The sequence below is a fragment of the Pseudonaja textilis genome, chromosome Z, assembly GCF_049901715.1.
Source record: "Pseudonaja textilis isolate UNSWEBS1 chromosome Z, rPseTex1.2, whole genome shotgun sequence".
Lineage (NCBI taxonomy): Eukaryota > Metazoa > Chordata > Lepidosauria > Squamata > Elapidae > Pseudonaja > Pseudonaja textilis.
The window spans coordinates 80,118,738-80,139,558 of record NC_142008.1 but is presented as its reverse complement, the minus strand read 5'-3'; the positions used below and the strand labels follow the sequence as shown (position 1 = coordinate 80,139,558).

The window sequence follows — 20,821 nt, the reverse complement described above, 5'->3', positions numbered from 1 at the left end:
ACATGTGGTCAAGGCAATTTTGGAAATAAATAATAAGACCGTAACATGATGTTGAACTATATTCCTAAAATATGGAATTAATCATCCGTAGAAAAGCTCTTGCTCTCTTCAGCCTAGTTAAAGCAAATAAGTTTAGTGTCCTAATTCATGTTGCCTTGTTTTGAAAAGTCTTTCTAAAAATTCAGAAATGAAGCAATATGCTTTTATGTAATCTTGCTAAATGATTACGGTAATTTATTAATTTTATTGTATATCAATTTTCTTTTTATTATGCTCCTCTCTTTCCCGCTCTCTTCTTTTCTCTCTTGTTATATTAGTTTATTTTAACTACAATAATGTATTTCGTATTTTTCCCCTTTATTCATTGTTTACATGCTCTGTGTGTGTGTATGTGTATATATGTGTAGTGGTGGCAGAGGTGATGATGATGATGATAATGAGAGTATATTTTACTGTTTAAAAACATTTCTCATTTCTATAATAATTCTATTATAGAATTATAGCATTTTGTTTATATTTCATGAATATTCTAATGATAGAAAAAAAATTATTTTTTCCTGTGTTAAGAATCCTTTTTTTTCCTGGGGATTGGGGGAACCTCTTGAAACAAGGTGGACAAACTAGCTGGGCTCTACAATATCCATATGCGCACAGGCTGTTTCTGTAATACTGGAGCATGTCAGCAGCACTTGGGGATAAGCCATGATGATATCAAAAAGAACCTACAGGTCTGTATGTATTCAGTATAGCAGTTCTACCAGCTGAAGAAAGTAGAACCATGTTTCATCTGTTCCATTAATTTTCCCACTGTTTCTAAGCAAGTATTCCCAACAAAGTTCCATGATATAAAACATCATTAATATAAAAAGAAATGTCATTTGCTAGGTCATGTGCAATGCAAAATTCTTTATGCAAAGTTATTTTATTTAATGTAACAAACTATAATTATGGTTTAAGTTAGCTATGAGAAAATCTCTTAAATTTACTTTCCCAACTAAATTTGTATTGTAAACAACATACATACATTTAAATTCTGAACCAGATTAATCTTAAACTTCATGTGTTTAGTTGAAACTTTTGAGAACCACATCATTTTCCTCTCATGTGAATTTCACCACACCTAGTTTTCTTTTTCTTTTACTCTTAGTGATGGTTTTGTTTTATACTCAGCATGTGTTAGCTTGTACTTTTTATGTGTAAGCCATGAAGATCCTATTGATTATATAAGCATGGAAATCTATTAAATAGATGAGTTAATTTGCTTGATTTTGACATTGATGATGGGTCAACCTAGACATTGAGGTACAAAGATTTTTAAAGTTTTACACACACACACACGCACACACACAGGCACACACGATATAGAAAGTCTCCATACTCCTGTTAAAATGCCAGGTTTTTGAGATGTAAACAATATATTAAATCACTTCAAAATTCTTTCCATTTTAATATACTATATATGCCATACAAGTCAATTAAAAAATTGAAGTCTTTTAAGGAAAAAATAAAAACAACTAAAATGCCTGTATAAGTGTTCACACCCTCCTATAAGCATGAATGTGGTTGTGTTCAGAATTAACAAATCACATTCAAACTGATGGCAAACAGCAGTCACTACACACCTGCCATCAATGAAAATGATGACCCTGATCAAGCCCATATAAAGTTCCACTGGTCTAGTAGGATTTTTTTCTGACATTTACTTAGTCGCCTTTTACAGCAAAACAATGGTCTGCAAAGAGCTTAGAAAGCATCAAAAGCATCTGACTGTTGGAAGCTATCAGTCAGAAGAAGAGTATAAAAAATCCAAAACGTTAGATATACTATGGATATACTTTGCTTCAGCGAAGTATTAGTTTAAGGCTATGCATCTTTATGAAGTCATATTATTCTAATTTTTTATTGTTTCTTTTTCCTCTAAAAAGGTTTCAGTTTATCTTTCAGTTGAATTGTACAGATTATATGTTAAAGGTGGGAAGAATTTTGAACTGAATTATCTTTGTCTGATTTTTTTTTAACATCTCAAAAACCTGACATTTTAACAGCGGTGTGTAGTAGATTTTCTATATCCACTGTATTTATGGTATATTTAATATTTTTCTTATGACATTAACATTGTCATAAGAATTGACAATGAGACTAACATTGAGACAGCGACTTGTGACGTTTTGCATTCCTTATTTTCATAGATATTGCATCTCCCAACAACATGCCATACAGTGGAAGTGTCTGTGATAATACTTTTCAAACCCATTTTTTTTTCAAACCCATAGAATTATAAGTTGGAAGAAACCATTTAGGCTAGCCCTCAGATCAGGGCAGGAAACTAAATAAAAGCAGAGATAGTTGTTTAGTTGTCTTTTTATCCAAGGATAAGAAACCATAATCTCTCTAGCAAATTGGTTTCTCTTTCAAATGGCTTATGCTTATAATGATTTTTCAAGTATCCAGCTATATCCTATACTTCTGCAGTTAAGTTTTGCTTTTCAAATTATTTAAGTCCATTTCTTTTTAAGTTATCAAGTTTGTATAATGTTACTTCTCCTAAGTTATTAACTTAATATTTATATCGTCTGTACCCTCATTTAAATGATTAATAAAAATATTGAGAAAGATAGGTACCAAGACTGATCCTGATGATAAGCAAGGTTTATGATAAAACATCTTGCTTCAGTTGAAGTAAAATCATCAGTGTACAATTGGCTGTATTATTTTTGATTCAGGTATGTTTCTCATTAATTTGTCCTGACATGGAATTGTAAATGTATTCTACATTATCACTGATAATACTGTATTTTTTGCAATATAAGATGCACTCTCCCCCAAAAAAAGTGGGTGGAAATATCTGTGCATCTTATACAGTGAATATTGCCAAAGCTCAGCCCACCCGCCAGTTCCCATCCTTCAGCCTCTGCCTCCCAGCAATTTGCCTCCTTGCAGCAAACAGCAAACAGCCTGGTCAGTTTCAGCACAGCCTGATTAGCACAAGCAGCTGATTGTCGGTTGGATTGACCTCCCTGTTTCAGCTGCAGGGATCGCCATCACCTATTGCTGCCTCTGCATGCCTCATTTTTGGCCTCCGCACCCCATTTTTGGCCTCCGCGCACCCCATTTTTGACCTCCGCATGCCCTATATTCTGCCTGTTCTGATCCCTGCTGCCCAGAATGGGCTGAAAATGGGGTGCGCGGAGGTGGCAATAGGCCATGGCGATCCCTGTAATCCGAAACAGCTGATCGTCTGGAGGCCAATTCAACCTGCTTGTGCTAATCAGGCTGTGTTGAAGCTGACCAGCCTTTTTGCTGTTTGCTGCAAGGAGCCAAATTTCTGGGAAGCAGAGGCAGAGGCAGATTTTTTTTCCCCTTGTTTTTCTTCCCAAAAGCTAGGTGCATCTTATACTTTGGAGCGTCTTATACTCCGAAAAATACTGTATGTTATCACTACATAAACCTATATTGCCATTGTTCTGAGATCATTAACATTTCATTTTCTGAAATCTTACATATTAAGTTTTTCTAGATTCAACTTCAGTTCTTCTTAAGATAAAGAACACTAGTATTTCATAATCAATTAATTCCAAAGTTCCTGCTACTTCCAGAAATGAGTGAATGCACAGGAATGCGATTCTATAGAAAATTAGGTAAAGAAAGATGGTTCTTATTCTGGTAGAGAGATCACCAAACCAACTATGTCATTAGAGCATTTAGACTGTTTATAGAGAATTTTTCTGCTGTAACTTTAATAAAATATGTCATATTTTAATAATATTTACAACATATCTTTGTATTTTGCTCCTAAATAGGCTGGTCATGTGTGTGGAGATGACATAGACCTAATTGATGGACATCCCACTGGGTCTGTGAGAATTTCTTTTGGCTATATGTCTACATTTGAAGATGTCCAGGCCTTTCTGAAATTCATTATAAGTTTTAGATTATCTGCTTTCAACTTAGTAAAATCTCCATGCCAGACAGAGATTGTTCCAAAGATCACATCATTTCCCAGACAGAATAGCAACACTTGTGATGAGAAGAATGCAACTGAACAGCATCTGGAAAGGATAATCAACAATTTACAGCTAAGACACCACTACACATCAGTGATAAAACCAGAAGGAAATGTGCATTTGACTAAAAGTTGTGCAGAAATCAACATACCTAAAGTTTTTACTAATTCAGTAGAAGTGCCAAATGGTAGAAAGACAATAACAATCACCAATATTTACCTGTACCCAATCAAATCATGTGCTGCATTTGAGGTAAATGGTTTCAGTAATATTTTATGATCATGTGTAATATGAAAGCTAGAAAGTTTTTTAGAGATGTTATAACAAATAAATACAAAAATAAGTAAATACATAAAAAAACCCGCATATTACTCTTAAAAATCTTGTAGTGTGGATCCAGGGGTCTGGATCCTATATAAATAAATTCCAAAGTAAGAATTAATTTATAATTTGAGAAATGGGTAATTAATGAAATATATGGAAAATAATTTATTATTTTATGTTAAATTTATTTTTACCTCTACCTCCTTTTTCATATCCAATACTTGCCAGTGTATCAGTAAAGGCTAAGTGTGGCTCTTAACCTTGAAATATGTTCTTTTGAGAAAGCTGTTGATGTTAGCTTTAAAAATAGCTTTAAAAGATCTTGATTTGTAGTGTTCAGATTGTTCCTTCCAATTGGGCTGTTATTTTTGGGCTGCTTTTCTCAAACTATTTTTTAGCCTAGTTAGTACTGCAGTAGTGATCAGTCGTACCTGTTGCTGTTGATTTAGACTGGGGTGGGATCGTAGAATTGTAGGATTGGAAAGTAGAGGTCATCTAGTCTAGCACCCTGCCCAGTGCAGCAATCTTCATATCATCTCTGATTAATGGCTGTCCAATCTTTTCTTGAAAACCTCCAGTGGTGACTTCCCCATGACTTTAAGAAAAAAACTGGTTAACATTCCTTAATAGCTCTCACTCAAGAATTTCCTCCATAGGTCCAGAGTTTTTATCTCTCTCTGTTAAGTTTCCACCCACTAATTCTTGTCATATGCTAAGATGCTGTGAAGAACATTTTGCCCTTATGACATCATATATTGGAAGATGCTATCATGTCTTGCTTTAGCCTTCTTTAGACAAGACATAATCAAGTTTCTTTAACCAATCTTCATAGGATTTAATTTCCAAAGCTTTTAACTCCCTTATTGCTCTTCTCTACAATCTTTCTAATTCTTTGCTGGGTTTTTTTATATTGTAGTAGCAAGAACTAAACATAGTATGAACACAAGTGTGATCTAACCAATGCAGTATGAAACAGTAGTATCACTTCTTGTTTGTCAGTGCGACTAGATAGACCATACCACAAAATCAATTTCATAGTAAGACATTTTATTGAATTAGGCTACAATTACAGAATCTTGCAAGTCTAATTATGCCGTGTCTCCTCTCCTGATATCTCAGTGAATTAGGAGCATTTTCCTGATCTGCTTCTGAATGTTATCTTGATTCCCAGGATTTAAAGAATTTTTCAGCCTTCTTTGTCTAAGTAACAGTTCTTGCCTATCTCAGTCAAGGCCATCTGTTGTTCTCTACAAGAGGTCATCTACGCCATGATGGCCCCCCCTTGCCCGCAAGGATGACACCATAGTCTTCACCCAGGTACAGGATTCAGCATGCCAGGCTGCCACAGGATCCTCACACCACCCTCACAGGATCTGCATGAATGCATCTAGGTCGCCCAGCTCCTGTGCCCCAGCATTGTGCAGGGACACCAGCTGTCTGGTGCCATCCTCCATGTTGGATGCCACTGAATGAACCATTGCTGCATCATCTGGATACATTCCCCCATAGTGCTCCATGTGGTGCCAAATCTGGGCTAAGAAATGAGGCCCAGTTCAAGTTGTCAAATGCTTTTTCTGTATCCAGAAAGATTAATGCAATCTGCTTGTCACCACATTGTTATAAATATTCAATTATATTCAAAATTACTCTTACATTATCTTTTGGTTGTCTTTTAGATAAGAGACTACACTGGTCTTCATGTATATAATCCTATTAGTATATAACAGTGGGAAGCAGGCAAGCAAATAGGTATAGAAGAATTAAAGAAACTATAATTAAACCATTGTAATTCAGAATATGAGGATTTTTATTCCACATAAAGATTATTATTGAAATAATGCTACAAATATTTCAATGTTATTTAGAGATTTTATCTTCCCCACATGAACTTCTCTTTAGTCACCACTTTGTATTCTCAGGAAGAGTATACCCAAAAAGTCTTTTCCAAGTCATGAGCAATCACACCTAGCATAGCGCTCCAGATGGTCATACATACATGCATATAGCCACAGTAAATTACTGTTTACTATACCTGGATTGATAGCCAACAATTCTGCCTTCTATTCTATCAATTATTTCTAGTGTCAAGTTTTGGTTCAAAGCTTTAATGATATAATGATTCTTACACTGTCAGTTTTCTTCCTTGTGACAACCCAGTCATCATATTCTGATGTTATGTCTAAATCAAGAATTCTTTGCTTCTATTCCAGTGGTTCTAGTGCCCCCCTCTTCTCATTATCTACCATTGTCTTGGCCTAATACTAGACGTTTTTCAATCACCTTAGGCAAACAATTCCAATTCCAGGGAGAAGATGCGAAAATCTAGGTTTTTTAACACTTTAGAAGATATATTTACATCTGCTTGATGCTTAAAGACATCTATAATTTAAAAGTTAATAAAAACTGAGATTAAAACAGTGATTTGCCTTCATTTAAAGTATTTTCCTAAAGTTAATTTAAAAAATAATAATAATTCAGAGACAAAATCATTGAAAAGGAAGAATCAAACACCAATACATTTTATATCAGGGCTAATGGTATAATCAATTCAATGCTATACAAGTTTCTTCAGATTGCCCAATTAGAGTATCTACACTCAGATATTTATTGGATTAGAATCTTCAATAAATAATATCTAACAAATAAAAATAACATGAAATTAAACTTTTTACTGCTGATTAAAAATATTTACTATAGAAATGTTTTGGGTTTTTTGCCTTCTTTTGGCAGTAATAATTTTGCCAGAATCATTTTTTAAAATTATGTATAGATTCCAGAGTGTAGTCTTGGAGTATTTACATAAAAGTGATGTAATAGGTAGCAAAATACGTAAGGTTTTGTTTAAAATGCAATTTCTGCAATTTGCATGAGTACTTGCAAAATTAGGCCAAGAAAAATTAGGTCAAGAGAAAGTTTATTCCAAAATTATATTAATGTATACATTGAATTAAATAACTCAAATATAATTAAAATTATACTGTACTAAGATATTGAATGTTACAAAGAGAACTTAAAATATCCTTGTGTAACTTGTGTTTATCACATTGGAGTCTTACCCATGCCTCACTTATTGACTCTGTAGTTATAGTATTAGAAAACTTTTCTTTCTGGAATGTATGCATAGTCTATGACTTCTTTATTCAATCTTTTTTTTTTAATGGAACCATTAAGAACACATTACAGTAAGCAGAGGGCCAGCAAAAAGAGATGAGACAAATAGTTTAGGAACAGGTAATTGTTGCTTTCTACATACCACTCTTACCAGTGACCTTGCTGCCAGGACTGTTGAAAAGTGAGATCCATATACCTGAAATGGCCCACATTGTTGTTTTTCTTTTAGTTAATATTTTTATCATTCAGTGTGGAATTATTTTGCTTTTCTCTGTAAGGACAAAACAAATAGGAATTCTGTTTCATTTTTTACATATTCCAATAAGGGATAGCTGCTTCAAAATTAAACCAGAACTTGTTTTAGATTGCTAAAGCACTAGAACGAAACTTTTTATTGGCCACCAATCAAGCTTAATAGTATCTTCCAAGAACTTTAGAGTGAATTGAAGAGTGTAGGATATTGACATGATCAGGGCTGGGATGCTACCAGTTCTGCCTGGCTCTATAGAACCGGAAGCTCTGCGGAGCAGCAGACACAGAGCTGGTTCTGTGTTTGCAGCTGTTTGGCCCACCCACCCGCCCGGGCTTTTACTGTCCTTTATTTCCTGCTTTTTCTATCTCAGCTGCTTTGCGCAGCATAGCTAAGGTTGAAAAAGCAGGGGGAAAAAGGCTTTTCTAATGCTGTGCATCTGCGCGCAGCGCTTTTCAGCTGTCTGGGTGGCACAGCCTAACGTTATTTTACACTCATGCACAGCGTGCATCGGGCACGTGTGTGCAAAGCGTGCTTGCACAGACAAATCATAATCACAGAACTGGTAGTAACGCCGGTTGAATCCCACCCCTGGACATGATGTTGGTGAGATTATAGCATTAGTATACAGACTAGTCAATTGCTTTTTTTTTTTTAATAGTCAATGATTTTGGAGTACAAATGCTTTTTTAAAAAAACTTTTTTAGATTAAATGATGTAACTTTTTTTTTGAAATTTGCTATATAGTTTTCTTGTTTCAGTCTTTAAATGGCAGAAAGTTTAAATTTGACTATGCACTCAGAAAGAAGCCTGTAGAAAAAGTTAAATTGCCTTAAAGTGTTCCATGAACATAAGACAATATTATACCTTACTGTTGTAATGAGCTGAAAACAAATACACATATATGCTAGTTTTTAAAGAATATTACAGTATCTCTTGAGTAAATAACAATTCCATTTTCCTTTACCTTCTTTAGGTTATGCAATGGCCTATTGGAAATCAAGGCCTGCTGTATGATCGTAACTGGATGGTTACAAATCAGAATGGAGTTTGTATTACTCAGAAGCAGGAACCACGTTTGTGTCTTATACAACCTTTAATTGACCTGGACCAAAATGTGATGATAATCAAGGCAGAAGGTTGGTCTATACAGACTATTTTTTCTACTACTACGAAAGGGTTATCAAAATATTCATCCTATAAAATTATTATTTTAGATAGAGTCAGGATATAGTGATTCTGTATTTGAAAAAATATTGAGGCATAGTAAATTAAAATCATTACTCTCTGTTTCAAGATATTCTTGAGAAATATTAGATTTGTTAAACTAGCACTTTGAGTTAGACACAGAAACTGACTGGCACACCATGCAGATAGCAAAGTACTGGCATAATGTATTAGTATCGGTCAGTTCCAGTGAGCAATCTGATTGCCTCTCTTTTGAATTAACTGAAGTTTCCAGACCATTTTCAAAGGGTGCTCCACATACAGCATACTGAATAAATTCACCAGGAAATTATTGGAGCATGAATAAACTGTTGCATGGTTGTTTCTGTCCAAGTGTAGAGAGTAAAGAAGATGACCTTGATGGAGAGAGGGAAGATCTGTTATTAGGCAATAGGCAGATAAACATTGCAAAAATCCAGATGGGGATTATTGGTCTGAAAACATTCAAACAGACATTCACATGAAAAAAAGAGAGAGGAGAAGAAGCACATCAGACCTGCAAGATTCTGTCGCTGTAACCAATCTAGCATCTGCTTCTTGGTCTACTTGTAAGGTATGATCACGGTTAGTGAAAGGCATCTTGTTACTTGGGTTTAAAGTGACAAGGATGGATACAGGAGCATTCCCAAACTGCAATTCTTCTCTTTTAAGGTGAGTGCAAATCTCTCTGGAACAGGCAGGGCACCACTGAGCTATACAGATACTTAAACAACAAGCAATATTTGTCTTGTACTGTCTGAACTGAGTTTCAGTCTAATCCATTATCCTGTCCAAGCTTGGTTCAGAACATCAATTGTTTCACCCATATTAAATGAAAAAGAGTGGTAGCTGTAGTAGATGACCAACCAGAGCACGAGGCAGGGGTCAAGTGTGTCGAATCCCTTTGTACACCTAAAATCTAACTCCAACCCACCTTGAATCCCATTTACTCTTAACTATCGCCAATTTGCTTTGACAGTTAGAAGTTCAGATTTTTTAGAGCATTAACATGCAATAAACTTTTATTCATTTGAACTGCCTGGACTCCTGATTTCCTGCACTGGACATCATTTGCATATTGCTGACATTTCAGCTCACATACCTGAATGACTTCTCCCAACTATTTCAGCTAAATGTTAAAAGGCATATGAGATAAAATGGAGCCATAAACCTAACGTAGCCTATCCAAATAGGAGTGGGAGAAGTATAGTATAGTGCCTCCACATCCTAACACTGACCACCTGTTTAGGAGAATATTATCATTGATGGTGCTGAAAGCTGCTGGAGAGGTCCAGAAGGCCCTTCCCCCTTTTCCTGGCAGACAGTATTCTGTAAGATACCCAAAAGACTATTCCATACTGAGGCCTGAAATCAGACTGAAATAAATCTAGAAAATTTGTTTCATCTAAGAAAATCTAGAGTAGATAAAATGCCACTGCTCAATCTGCTTATCTAGGAAGGGAATATATGCCACTGGTTTGGATCCAGATTTAATTTCTGATTATTGTGTCTTTTAAAGAAGTTGCAACTGCTCTGTCTCCCTCTCAGCATTTTATGTCATGCTGGACCCAACCCTTTGTTGCCCATCTTGTTGCGAAGTGACTTGAGACATAATAAGCAACTTTGATACTTGTATATAGATAGTCTTAACACAGCACAACTGAGACTGGAATTTCAATTGTTAGTCACTGCAGTTGTTAAATGAGGTTGGGATTCCATCATTCAACAACTGCAATCCATTATATTAAGCAGAGTGAGGTGTGCTTCAGGTTGTGAAGGATGTCCTGGAAGGCCATGCTCAGGCCATGCATGAGCTGGTGGATTGTTGGAGTATAATGCAAAACCACACTTCTCACAACCTAGACTGCAATGCATCACTCATTGGAGGAAGCATTGGGCCTAGCCAGCTGAAAGCCCCAGGCCTTGATTTCAGCCCTAGCCCTGCCGATGCCACTAAGGAATGTTGCCCAACTCCTTATGCCTGTCTTTCTTTTTTCTTTTTTTCTTTTGGTTCCATTGTTATTTTATTAAAAGAAAACTAAAATACAAAACTACAAAAAATAAACACAAAAGAAACAAGACATTTAGAAAACTAACATATATACATGTATTACCTCTTTAATTGAATACTGATTAATACATTACTACAACCTTAGTTTCCTACCCCTTTCAAAACAGCCCCAAAATGTTTGGATTGCTAAATAATTTGCAAATTAGTAATCTGTCATCTATATGTTATATTAATGACAACATAGTTAACAAGAACAATAATAATAAAAAGGCAAGACTCAAGTTTCAAAACTATAAGCAGTTATTGTAATCAATTAGTAGAAAATTTACCATATCATCTTGTCTATCCCAAATCACTCCAAGAGTTAATAGTAATTTGTTCTGGATAAAATATTCATGTTTGTTTCTTAATGCAATCTTTTATCAATTGCTTTTTGATTAAATATAATAAAAAAACCTCCAAAGTTGATCTACCTTCCAACCCAAAAAGTCAGATGAAATTGTTTGTCAGTTAAATGCAAGGGTGGGATTCTACCTGTTTGGTCCAGTTCTATAGAACCGGTTGTTATAATTCTGCCCAGTTCAGAGAACCAGCAAATTGCACCACTGGCTGGCCCCTCCCCTCCCCATCCACTCACTCCTTACGTGGCATGCATGCCATCCAACTTGCTTGCGTTAGCCTAATTTTCAGTAAGTTGCTATTTTTCCTTTTGTTTTCCGACCATCAGCTGTTCTGACTATCAGCTATGCCAGGAGATTTAGATTAGTTAGAAAGCAGGAAATTGTTGAATTACTTGCTTTCTAGCTAATCTAAAAGCAGAGCTGAACCTTCCTAGCTTCTATTTTTCAGTGCAGATTCAGGAAGCGGATTGCAGAATGATAGATCTCTAAATGAATCTGTGATTCTGTGAGCAACTCAATATGCCTGCCTGTTTTGCCTGATTTTGGGTAAAGGTTGTTCTTTTTTTTAAATAAAAAATTCAGTATTTACATAAATATGTGCAATATTTACATACAAGCCATGCCCACCCAGTCGTGACCACCAAGCCACACCCACAAATAAGGCCACGCCCACAGAACTGGTTGTTAAGACATTTGAATCCCACCCCTGGTTAAATGTGATAAATCTATTCCCCAATGTGCTTCAGTCCTAGTCCTGAACATTGGGCGCTATCCAATTGGTGAAAAAAGTACAGTTTTACATTTAGGCAAGAAAAACAAAATGTAGAGGTACAGTATGTGGTACCTTGCTCAATTGTAGTAACTGTGAGAGGGATCTTGGAGACCTAGTGGACAATTATTTAAACATCAGCCAGCAGTGTGCTACAGCTGCCAAAAAGGCTAACATAGTTCCAGGCTGCATAAAGAATGGGATAGAATCAAGATCATGTGGCTTATGTTAGGGTAATTGCACCATTCTCCAAGGAGCAATTGTCCCCATCCCCAGCATGGTCTGCTGTATGCCCCTTACCTTCAGGCATTTTTCTCATGCTGTTGAGAAGCCTGCATCTATCCAACCCAACTCCTAGTTACACTGGGCCTTGTTTCCCGAGGAGTAGTAAAAATATATAAAAGGAGACATAATTCTAGTGAACTTTGTAAAGCATGAGGAATTCAATAAGTTATATATAAATAGTTTGTTTTGAAATATGTTGGTTCATAAAAATGGAATTAGTGTTTTCTCTATTAATATTTATGCCATTTATCCAATTAAATGCAGCATTTGTTAGTTGGAAGGAAAAATATAGTTTTCCTTCTGTATAAGCTCTCAAATGGCAGCTAGTCAATATATGATCCATGTCTAGTGAGAAGCACCATATCACATTCAGGAGAGGATTCTCTATCCACTTAAACAGAGAATTTCAACAAATGCAATGTGGGGTGTGAATCCTATTCAGAGTTTTCAAGTACTGGTGGATGGCATTGAAAGCTGTTAATTTTTGTGTTGGGTCAGATATATTTTATCTGGAATCTGGATATTTGATAATCCAGCTTACTTTCCAGTTTATTTATTTATTTTATTTATTTATTTTGTCAAACGCTTACCTATAATAGAAATAAGCATAAACGTAAGTATAAATACATGAAATGGGTCTAATTATTGAGGACAATAGGACAGGGACGGTAGGCACGATTGTGTCCTTATGCACACCCCCTACAGACCTCTTAGGAATGGGGTGAGGTCAATAGAGGTTAGTTTGAGGGAAAAGGAGTGAGGGTTTGAGCATGTGACAACAGAATCAGGTAGTGAGTTCCAGACATTGACCACTCTGTTGCTGAAATCATACTTCTTTCAATCATGTTTGGAGTGGTTTACATTAAGTTTATATCTGTTGTGTGCTCTTACGTTGTTCTGGTTAAAGCTGAAATATTCATTAACTGGTAAGACATTGTAACATATAATTTGATGTACCATGCTTAAGTCCAATTTTAGTCGGTGCAGTTCAAAGTTGTCTAAGCCTAGAATTTCAAGTCTGGTGGTATAGAGGAGTGTAATACTCTTCTTGTAAAATACTTCTGGACTCACTCAGTTGTATTAATGTCTGATATACAGTGCCGATTCCAGACAGTGGAGCTGTATTCAAGTATTGGTCTAGCAAAGGTTTTGTATGCCCTAGTTTGCAAATCAGTATTACCAAAGGAGAAGCTTCATAAGATTAGATTTACAACTCTTAAAGCCTTTTTGGCAATGCTGTTGCAGTGAGTTCTGGAGCTTAGGTCATTCGATATGAGTACTCCAAGGTCCTTGACAGAATGGGGATTGTCAACAAGGTCATATCCACCTAGCTTGTATTTGGTGTGTATTGATTTTTTTTACCAATGTGTAGGTCAGAGCATTTGTTGGTCGAGATTTGGAGTTGCCAACTGTTTGACCATTCAGACACATAATCAAGGTCACTTTGAAGGATGGTAGCATTGCCGGTGGTGTTGAATAGTTTTACGTCATCAGTGAAGAAGATGCAGTTGCTTATAAGATGATCACAAAGGTCATTTATATGGAGTGTAAAGAGTATGGGTCCTAGAATGCTGTCTTGGGGGACACTGCTTATTAACTGGTGCAGGGTTTGATAGGGTGTTTCTTATTTTAACTATTTGTTACCTGTTTGTCAGGAAGACAGTAATCCACTTATGAAAGGATCCGGAAATGCCGTAAGAGTGTAATTTTAATAGTAGTTCGTCATGTACCACTGAGTCAAAGGCTTTGCAGAAGTCTATGTAAATTACATCTATTGCTTTACCCTGGTCAAGTAGTGTAGTCCATATATTTTTGCAGTATAGAAGTTGTAAATTTCAGGGCAATTTTTTTCTGAAAACAAATTGTTTATTGGAGAGTAGGTTACTTGACTCTAGATGAAAGGTAATGCATTGGTTAATAATTAATTCCATAACTTTGTACGTGACACAACAGAATGAGATTGGTCTGTAGTTTTCAACCAGGCAGGGGTTTTTTGAAGATAGGGATGACCATTGCTAAAGACCATAGGCTTGGTAAGGAGCTGGTTCTGAATGATATCTGAATGATATCCTTATGCTTAGGGGTTCTGTAATGGCAGTAGAGAGCTTTTTTAAGAAGTATGCACAAAAGCCATCAGGGCCAATAGATAAAGATGGTTTCAGGTAATGTAGTGCATTTTCTACGCTATCTTCAGTAAAGTGATCTACTTCAATATATAGTAGAGCATTGCAGTTAATTGTGTTATGATTAGGAAATATGGGGCATGAGCCATTACTGTTTACAAAATCTGAACTGAAGAACGTGTTGAAGAGGTTTGCCTTAACAGCTTCATCGCTGTAGTCTTTCCCATTAGGTCCTTTTAGGGGTGGGATGGTTTTTGAGTCTTTAAGTTTGGTGTTTACAAAGTTATAGAAGGCGCAGGTGGATTTTGTGCGTAGAAGGTTTTCCTCTTGCTAGCAGTGGTAATTGATGCATTCTGCCTTTATCTGTGGGCATAAGGTTGGTGGGATCTTCATACACTTATTATTATTATTATTACTACTACTACTATTATTATTATTATTATTCACATTGTATCATTTACTCTGGCTTCCAATTTGTTTATATGGCAGCTGTTCATCCAGACAGAGCTGCAGTATTCAGCTGTATAATACGAATCCCAATGTTGATGTTCTGAGCATAGAAGCAGAAGCTCCCTGAAGCATGCAATTTCTAGTATTAATTTTTGCTGCAGCATTTCTTGTAAGAGTGCCAAGATATTTTCAAAAGGGGGTGGGGTAAGATAGCATGCTGCTATAGAAGTATATCATCGGGACTTTTTTTGCTTTTTGGTTATTAAGGTGGTAACAAATATTTTCTGTTTTGCTCAAGCTTGGGATGAGCCTCCAGTCAGCAAAGAACTTCCCCAGAGCTTTTAGTTTTTATGAGGGAGTTGTTACCATCCTCTATATCAGGGGTGTCAAACTCAAGGCAGATCCAACCTGCAGGGTGCTTAGATCTGGCCCCTAGAGCTGCCCTGGAAACAGCAAAGGATTGACCCATGATGCCTCTGTCAACGAAAATGGAGCTCTGTTTTCGCTGGCAGAGAGTTGCAGGAGGTAATCACAGCTGAAAATGGAGCTTGGGAACCCGTTTTTGCTGGCAGGGTGCTTGGGCCACCACAAGCGCCCATGACATGAGTGACATCGAGCTGGCCACGGCCACTCTGAACTCCCCGAGATCAAACACAACCCTGATGCAGCCCTCAATGAAATCAAGTTTTTTAAATATGTTTTTATTGAGTTTCTAATTTTCAACATAAAGCATCATAGTTTCAACAACATTCTTGACATCTATACATATGTTCTTATCATAAATATTTTTAAATATATATAATACACATTGTATTTATATTTATCTAATATTAATTAATAACTAATTATAATTGTTATTCCTATATTTTTACATAATTTACAAATTTACATTTTATGGTACATTCTTAAGGTTTCTTACAGTTAAGTTTCTTGACTTATTTTTTTGTTCTGTTTGCTAACCAATCATGCCATTTATTCCAGATTAGGTAATAATCAGAGTCATCTCTTTCTTTCAATTTCAATGTTAACATATTCATTTTGGCATTTTCTGTTTCTTTTTGTAATATCAGTTCTTCTTTAGGAATATTGGGAGTTTTCCATACCTGTGCAAAGGCTATTCTGGTGGCTGTTGTAATATGTAACAATAAATATTTTATTTCTTTTGGTATTCTATCTTTAATAATTCCTAAAAGGAAGGTTTCCGGTCTGAGCTCAATCTGATAACCAGTAATCTCTTGAAGCCAGTTTTTAATTTGAATCCAGAATGTCCTAGTCTCGGAGCATAGCCCCACATGTGATAAAATGTACTGTCAGCCTTCTTACATTTCCAGCATTTTGGGCTTGTGTTGGGATAAATTCTTGCCAATCTTGTTGGGGCTAAATACCATCTGTAATAGATGTTTTCTTTGTATACTGAGGATATAGTTAATTTATAATTTACACTCCATATTTTCTCCCATTCTCCTAATTCTATATTGTATCCAAAATTCTGGGCCATGCTATTCAATGAAATCAAGTTTAACACCCCTACTCTATATGTTACTTTTGGGCTGCTAGGACCTGGTCATCTGCATAAGCAAATTTCCATCTTTTGTTATCTAGCATCTTAGATATGCATAAGTTGAACAATATGGGAGCCAGCACAGAGCTCTGTGGTAGGCCATTATTTAATCTTTTAAGCCCCCCCCCCACATTATTATTTGAAAAGTCCTGTTACTCAGCATATTATTAATAGAATGGATAGTTTTTGACATGGGATGATGATCAGTTGTAATTTGCATAATAAATCTTCCTTCCAGACTCTGCCATACATTGCAGTCAGGTCCACAAAAACTACTGTGGTTTTAAGGCCTCATTGGAATCCTGCTTCAGTATAACTTGGTAGGCTTAGCAGTTTCAATTTTGTCGAAATCCTATTTGTTCCACACAGAGATGTTATTCAACTGTAGGACCGATCTTGTTAAGAATAGTCATTCTAAGAGTTTACAGCAAGAACTTAAAAGGGCTATTGGGGAGTAGCTTTCTATTGTCTTTTAGTTTAACTAGACTTAAGGTTGATATCATTTTGCCTTATTAAAATGTGGAGTAGCTGCTGGAGACAGTATGTGAGTAAAACATAATTGATTAGTTTATGTATGTGTTGCCCATAATTCATCTGGAATTCCAGATGGGTGGCATCACATCCTGATGCTTTATTCCATTTGATGGTTTTGGTAATAGTATTGACTTCATCTGCAATGAAAGGGCATGAATAGTCAATATGTGTTTTACGTGTTTGTTATAGTGTCCTGAGCATTCTCTTGATGTAAGTGGTGTGCTTCTTGTTTCTTTGGAGAGGGAGACAATTCATAAGGCAACTTAGTATTTATCCCAAGTGTCTGTCATGGTGGATGGCTAGCATCTCCTTTTTTTTACAATAGGCTCTATGCCCTCCTGAAGGATTTTTTGGAGTTTAGTTGTGGATGTTTCTATCAGTGATACATTCTCAATGTTACTCCTGATGCAGGTTGGCATGCCATAACTGTGGTGATAAACAACAACAGCACCAGTAAGTTGTATCACTGGATTTACTCTTCTTTTTCATTTTCAGTGTATGTTTTTTGGAAAATGGTCGTGTTGATGTGATTTTTTAATAAACGTGGAAATAAAATGGCTCTTTGATCTATTGAGTCTTTCAGCATTAAGTTGGCATATCTGAACTGCGTTTCCACTTGAACTTCCTTATCATCTGTATCTGAGAAGGGTCATTGTGATCATATCCATGTGTTTGGAAGCCAGAAAGTTTACAGTATAATCACAAAGTAGTTTGGCTGCCTGAACATGCTAATGCATTTAGTTCACAATTTTGTGTTATCCCTTGTGCGTCACAAGGGGCAAACTAGCTCCATACAAATGTATTAATTATTCTTGTGGCTACAGTCCAGACATCTGGTGTTTCTAGGGCTAACTGACATTCTGAGTTTGATCCCAATTCCAGTCTTGTGTCAGTCACAGTCTGTACAGCCCAATTCTTCCTGCTGTGCTCTCACAGAGTGACCAATGCCCCAAGCCAAGCTCAAGAGCTTCAGCTTCATTGATCTTGTTGATTTTCTGCTTCCTCCACCAAGTAGCTTGAGCAAAACACAATAGCCACAGCTCTCTACTGTCCAGCAAATAAGGTGGACATTCCTAGCCTGCCCAGTTTCCTAGGCAGGCAGAAGAGAGAGGGGAAGAGAAGGAGAGACAGGAGACCTCACAGCATTCTTGAGTTGTTCAGGGAAAAGACTCTTGGAGCTCTTCAGCCATCTTTTGTTCCTGTCCACCATATCCGCAGCTGCTAGGAGACGTAAGTGGAGAAGCCCAGTAAGAAATAAAGTAATGAAGTAAGAGATAAAGTAATATCAAGACCAGGAAAAGCTCAGTGGGAAATGAAGGGACAATCCAGCAACAGCTGCCTTTTGAGGAAGCATGTTGTGAACTTTGTATGGGAGGTCAGAAATAGCAGGGAAACTTAGGAAAAAGCCCTAAGACTAAGATCTGTGCAGTGGATAAGGATACTGAAGATTTTGTGGATGACGTATCAAGAATCACCTATGGGAGAGAGCTATTGAAGTAAAAAAAATCCCTCCAAGGCCTAGCAGGAATGTCTACCAAACTTCATTAACAGTCTTGTTTGTTCTTCCTGTTCATAGATTGAGGGAAATCACTCAGTAAAAATGATTGTCTTGTGTTCTTCCTATAGACTATTTTAGTTAGCAGGAAGCAGCCATTTACATAGGAGGATCAGCAACTCTCAAGATACACCTCTTGCACTTAGTACTCATTAATAAAAGTTGAAACTGGTCCTTTAAAAAAATCAATTACAAAAAATAAACCAATATGAATTATGAATAGAATTAAAATATATTTACAAGGATTTGCCAGTTGCATTCATTGAAAATGAAAACATCACTCCCAAATGGGTGTCAGTGTATGAGAGTTCATGAATTGGAATAGACATGGTAACAGGTCAGCCAATGAGGATTGTTTGGTGACTCAGATGGCTCAGAGCCTGGGCGTGGCTTAGCTTGCCTGATCAATATATATACGAGTTGCTTCTGTGATTATGACTTCTGGATTCTGAGTTCTGGTTCTACTGCATGGGTATTGTATACATGCATCATGTTTTATATTATTGTATATAAACAAGTTTCTTCTATAAATGAATCCTGCTGAATTATTTACTTGTGTGCTGGTTGGATTGCTGCAAACTCTGACAGTTATTAATGGTTTTATATGATCAAGCATTGAACTCAACAGTGAAAGTACCATAAGCATTATAAATCTTGGTCTAACTATCACTCTTTGAAATAAACCAACAGTTCACACAGATTTATTTAGTGAATTTTTCTCTGTTCTTTTCATAGGAATGAATCCCATTTCTGTATCCTTAGAAGATGGGGGAACTTTAACAGAAATATGTCAAAGCAAGGTTTGTTCTCACAGGTGGGTAGGACAGGTGCAAGAAGTGTAAATTTGCAGTGAAAAACATTTCATAATGGCGACTAATGATTACCTTTGTAATTTCACTAACATTAGTGAAATTGTTTCACTACAATTTCTCATTAATCTCAGTTACGTGAATGAGCTGTAGATTCATACATTCCTCATACATACACATCCACATACATGTGTATGTATGCAAATGTGTCTTACAAGTGGCAGTAGTAGGATAGAGTAACTTGTTATGGAGAATAGCAGTTTGAACACAAATGTGAATCCTTGAATGAATAAGAGAATTATTTTTCACGTGGGAACTCTTAAACCAAAAATTTTTTTTTATTGAAAAGGTATAGTTGCGTCAAATATTCATTGCTTTAAACTCAGAACTGTAAGGATCTTTTTCCTTTTGGATCTTTTCCCCTTTTCTCTTTTATCCCAAGAAAGAAGGAGCAGATAAAAGAACACCAATAGATCTTTAATCCGTTTTTTTAATTTTATTATCTCTAACTTTCAAACAATGGATAGTTATAGTAAAGCTAAGTGGAAACAAATTATACAGCCAACTCTACAAAAGAGACAGGCATATCAATATATTGATTTTGAGGAAAAGGCCTAATTGTCTAAACTCCTGTAAACTAGTACAGGTAATCTTTGACATGCCACAATTGGAATAAGAATTTCTGCTAGTAAGCAAAGCAATTATTAAGAGAATTGCACCCAATAATTACCATTTTTTTTGCCATGGTTGTTAGGTAAAACACTGCCATAAAATGAATCACTCAGTCATTAAGCAAATCCAGCTTTCCCCATCATGTTGGAGGGAAGATTGCAAATGGCAATCTCATGGCCCCTGGGATATTGCAACCATCATAAATACATGCTAGCTGCCATGCTCCCAAATTTTGACTGAGTGGATGCTGCAACTGTCATAAGTGCAAGGACATTACTTTTTTCAGTGCTGTTGTAATTTGTGTTGTACTACTTGCACATGAAATACAGAATACAACCAGTCATTTAGTGATCATTCAAAGTTATAACAAGTTAAAAAGGGAAAAAAGGGACCAGTGACTGTTTTTCACACTTAATAACCATTGCAGCATCCCTAGAGTCATGTGACCTAAATTCAGGTGCTTGGCAACTGGGCTGTATTTATAACAGTTGCAGTGTCCCAGATATCATGTGATTGCCATTTGCAATTTTCCCAGCTGGCTTCCAATAAGTAAAGTCAAAAGGAGAGCCAGATTTGCTTAATGACTGATTCAATTAATGGCAGTGATTCACCTAACCACCACAGCAAAAAAAGGTTATATCAGGTACAATTCTCTTAAAAATTGCCTTGCTTAGCAGCAGAAATTTTGATCCCAATTGTGCACATAAGTCAAGGATTACTTGTACTAGTTTCCAGATGACTTCTTTTACAAGAAAA

General features: G+C 36.2%; 1 protein-coding gene across 2 annotated transcripts in view; it reads left to right on the top strand.

Moving 5' to 3' along the window:
• Window positions 1–20,821, top strand: part of MOCOS (molybdenum cofactor sulfurase) — a 50,699-nt gene that overhangs the window by 17,896 nt on the left and 11,982 nt on the right. For both annotated transcript variants that reach the window (XM_087916015.1, XM_026721706.2), the window contains exons 7-10: window positions 612–728; window positions 3,801–4,256; window positions 8,666–8,828; window positions 19,320–19,398. In XM_087916015.1, coding sequence (XP_087772141.1) covers window positions 612–728; window positions 3,801–4,256; window positions 8,666–8,828; window positions 19,320–19,398 — 815 coding nt within the window. The remainder of the gene's footprint in view (window positions 1–611; window positions 729–3,800; window positions 4,257–8,665; window positions 8,829–19,319; window positions 19,399–20,821) is intronic.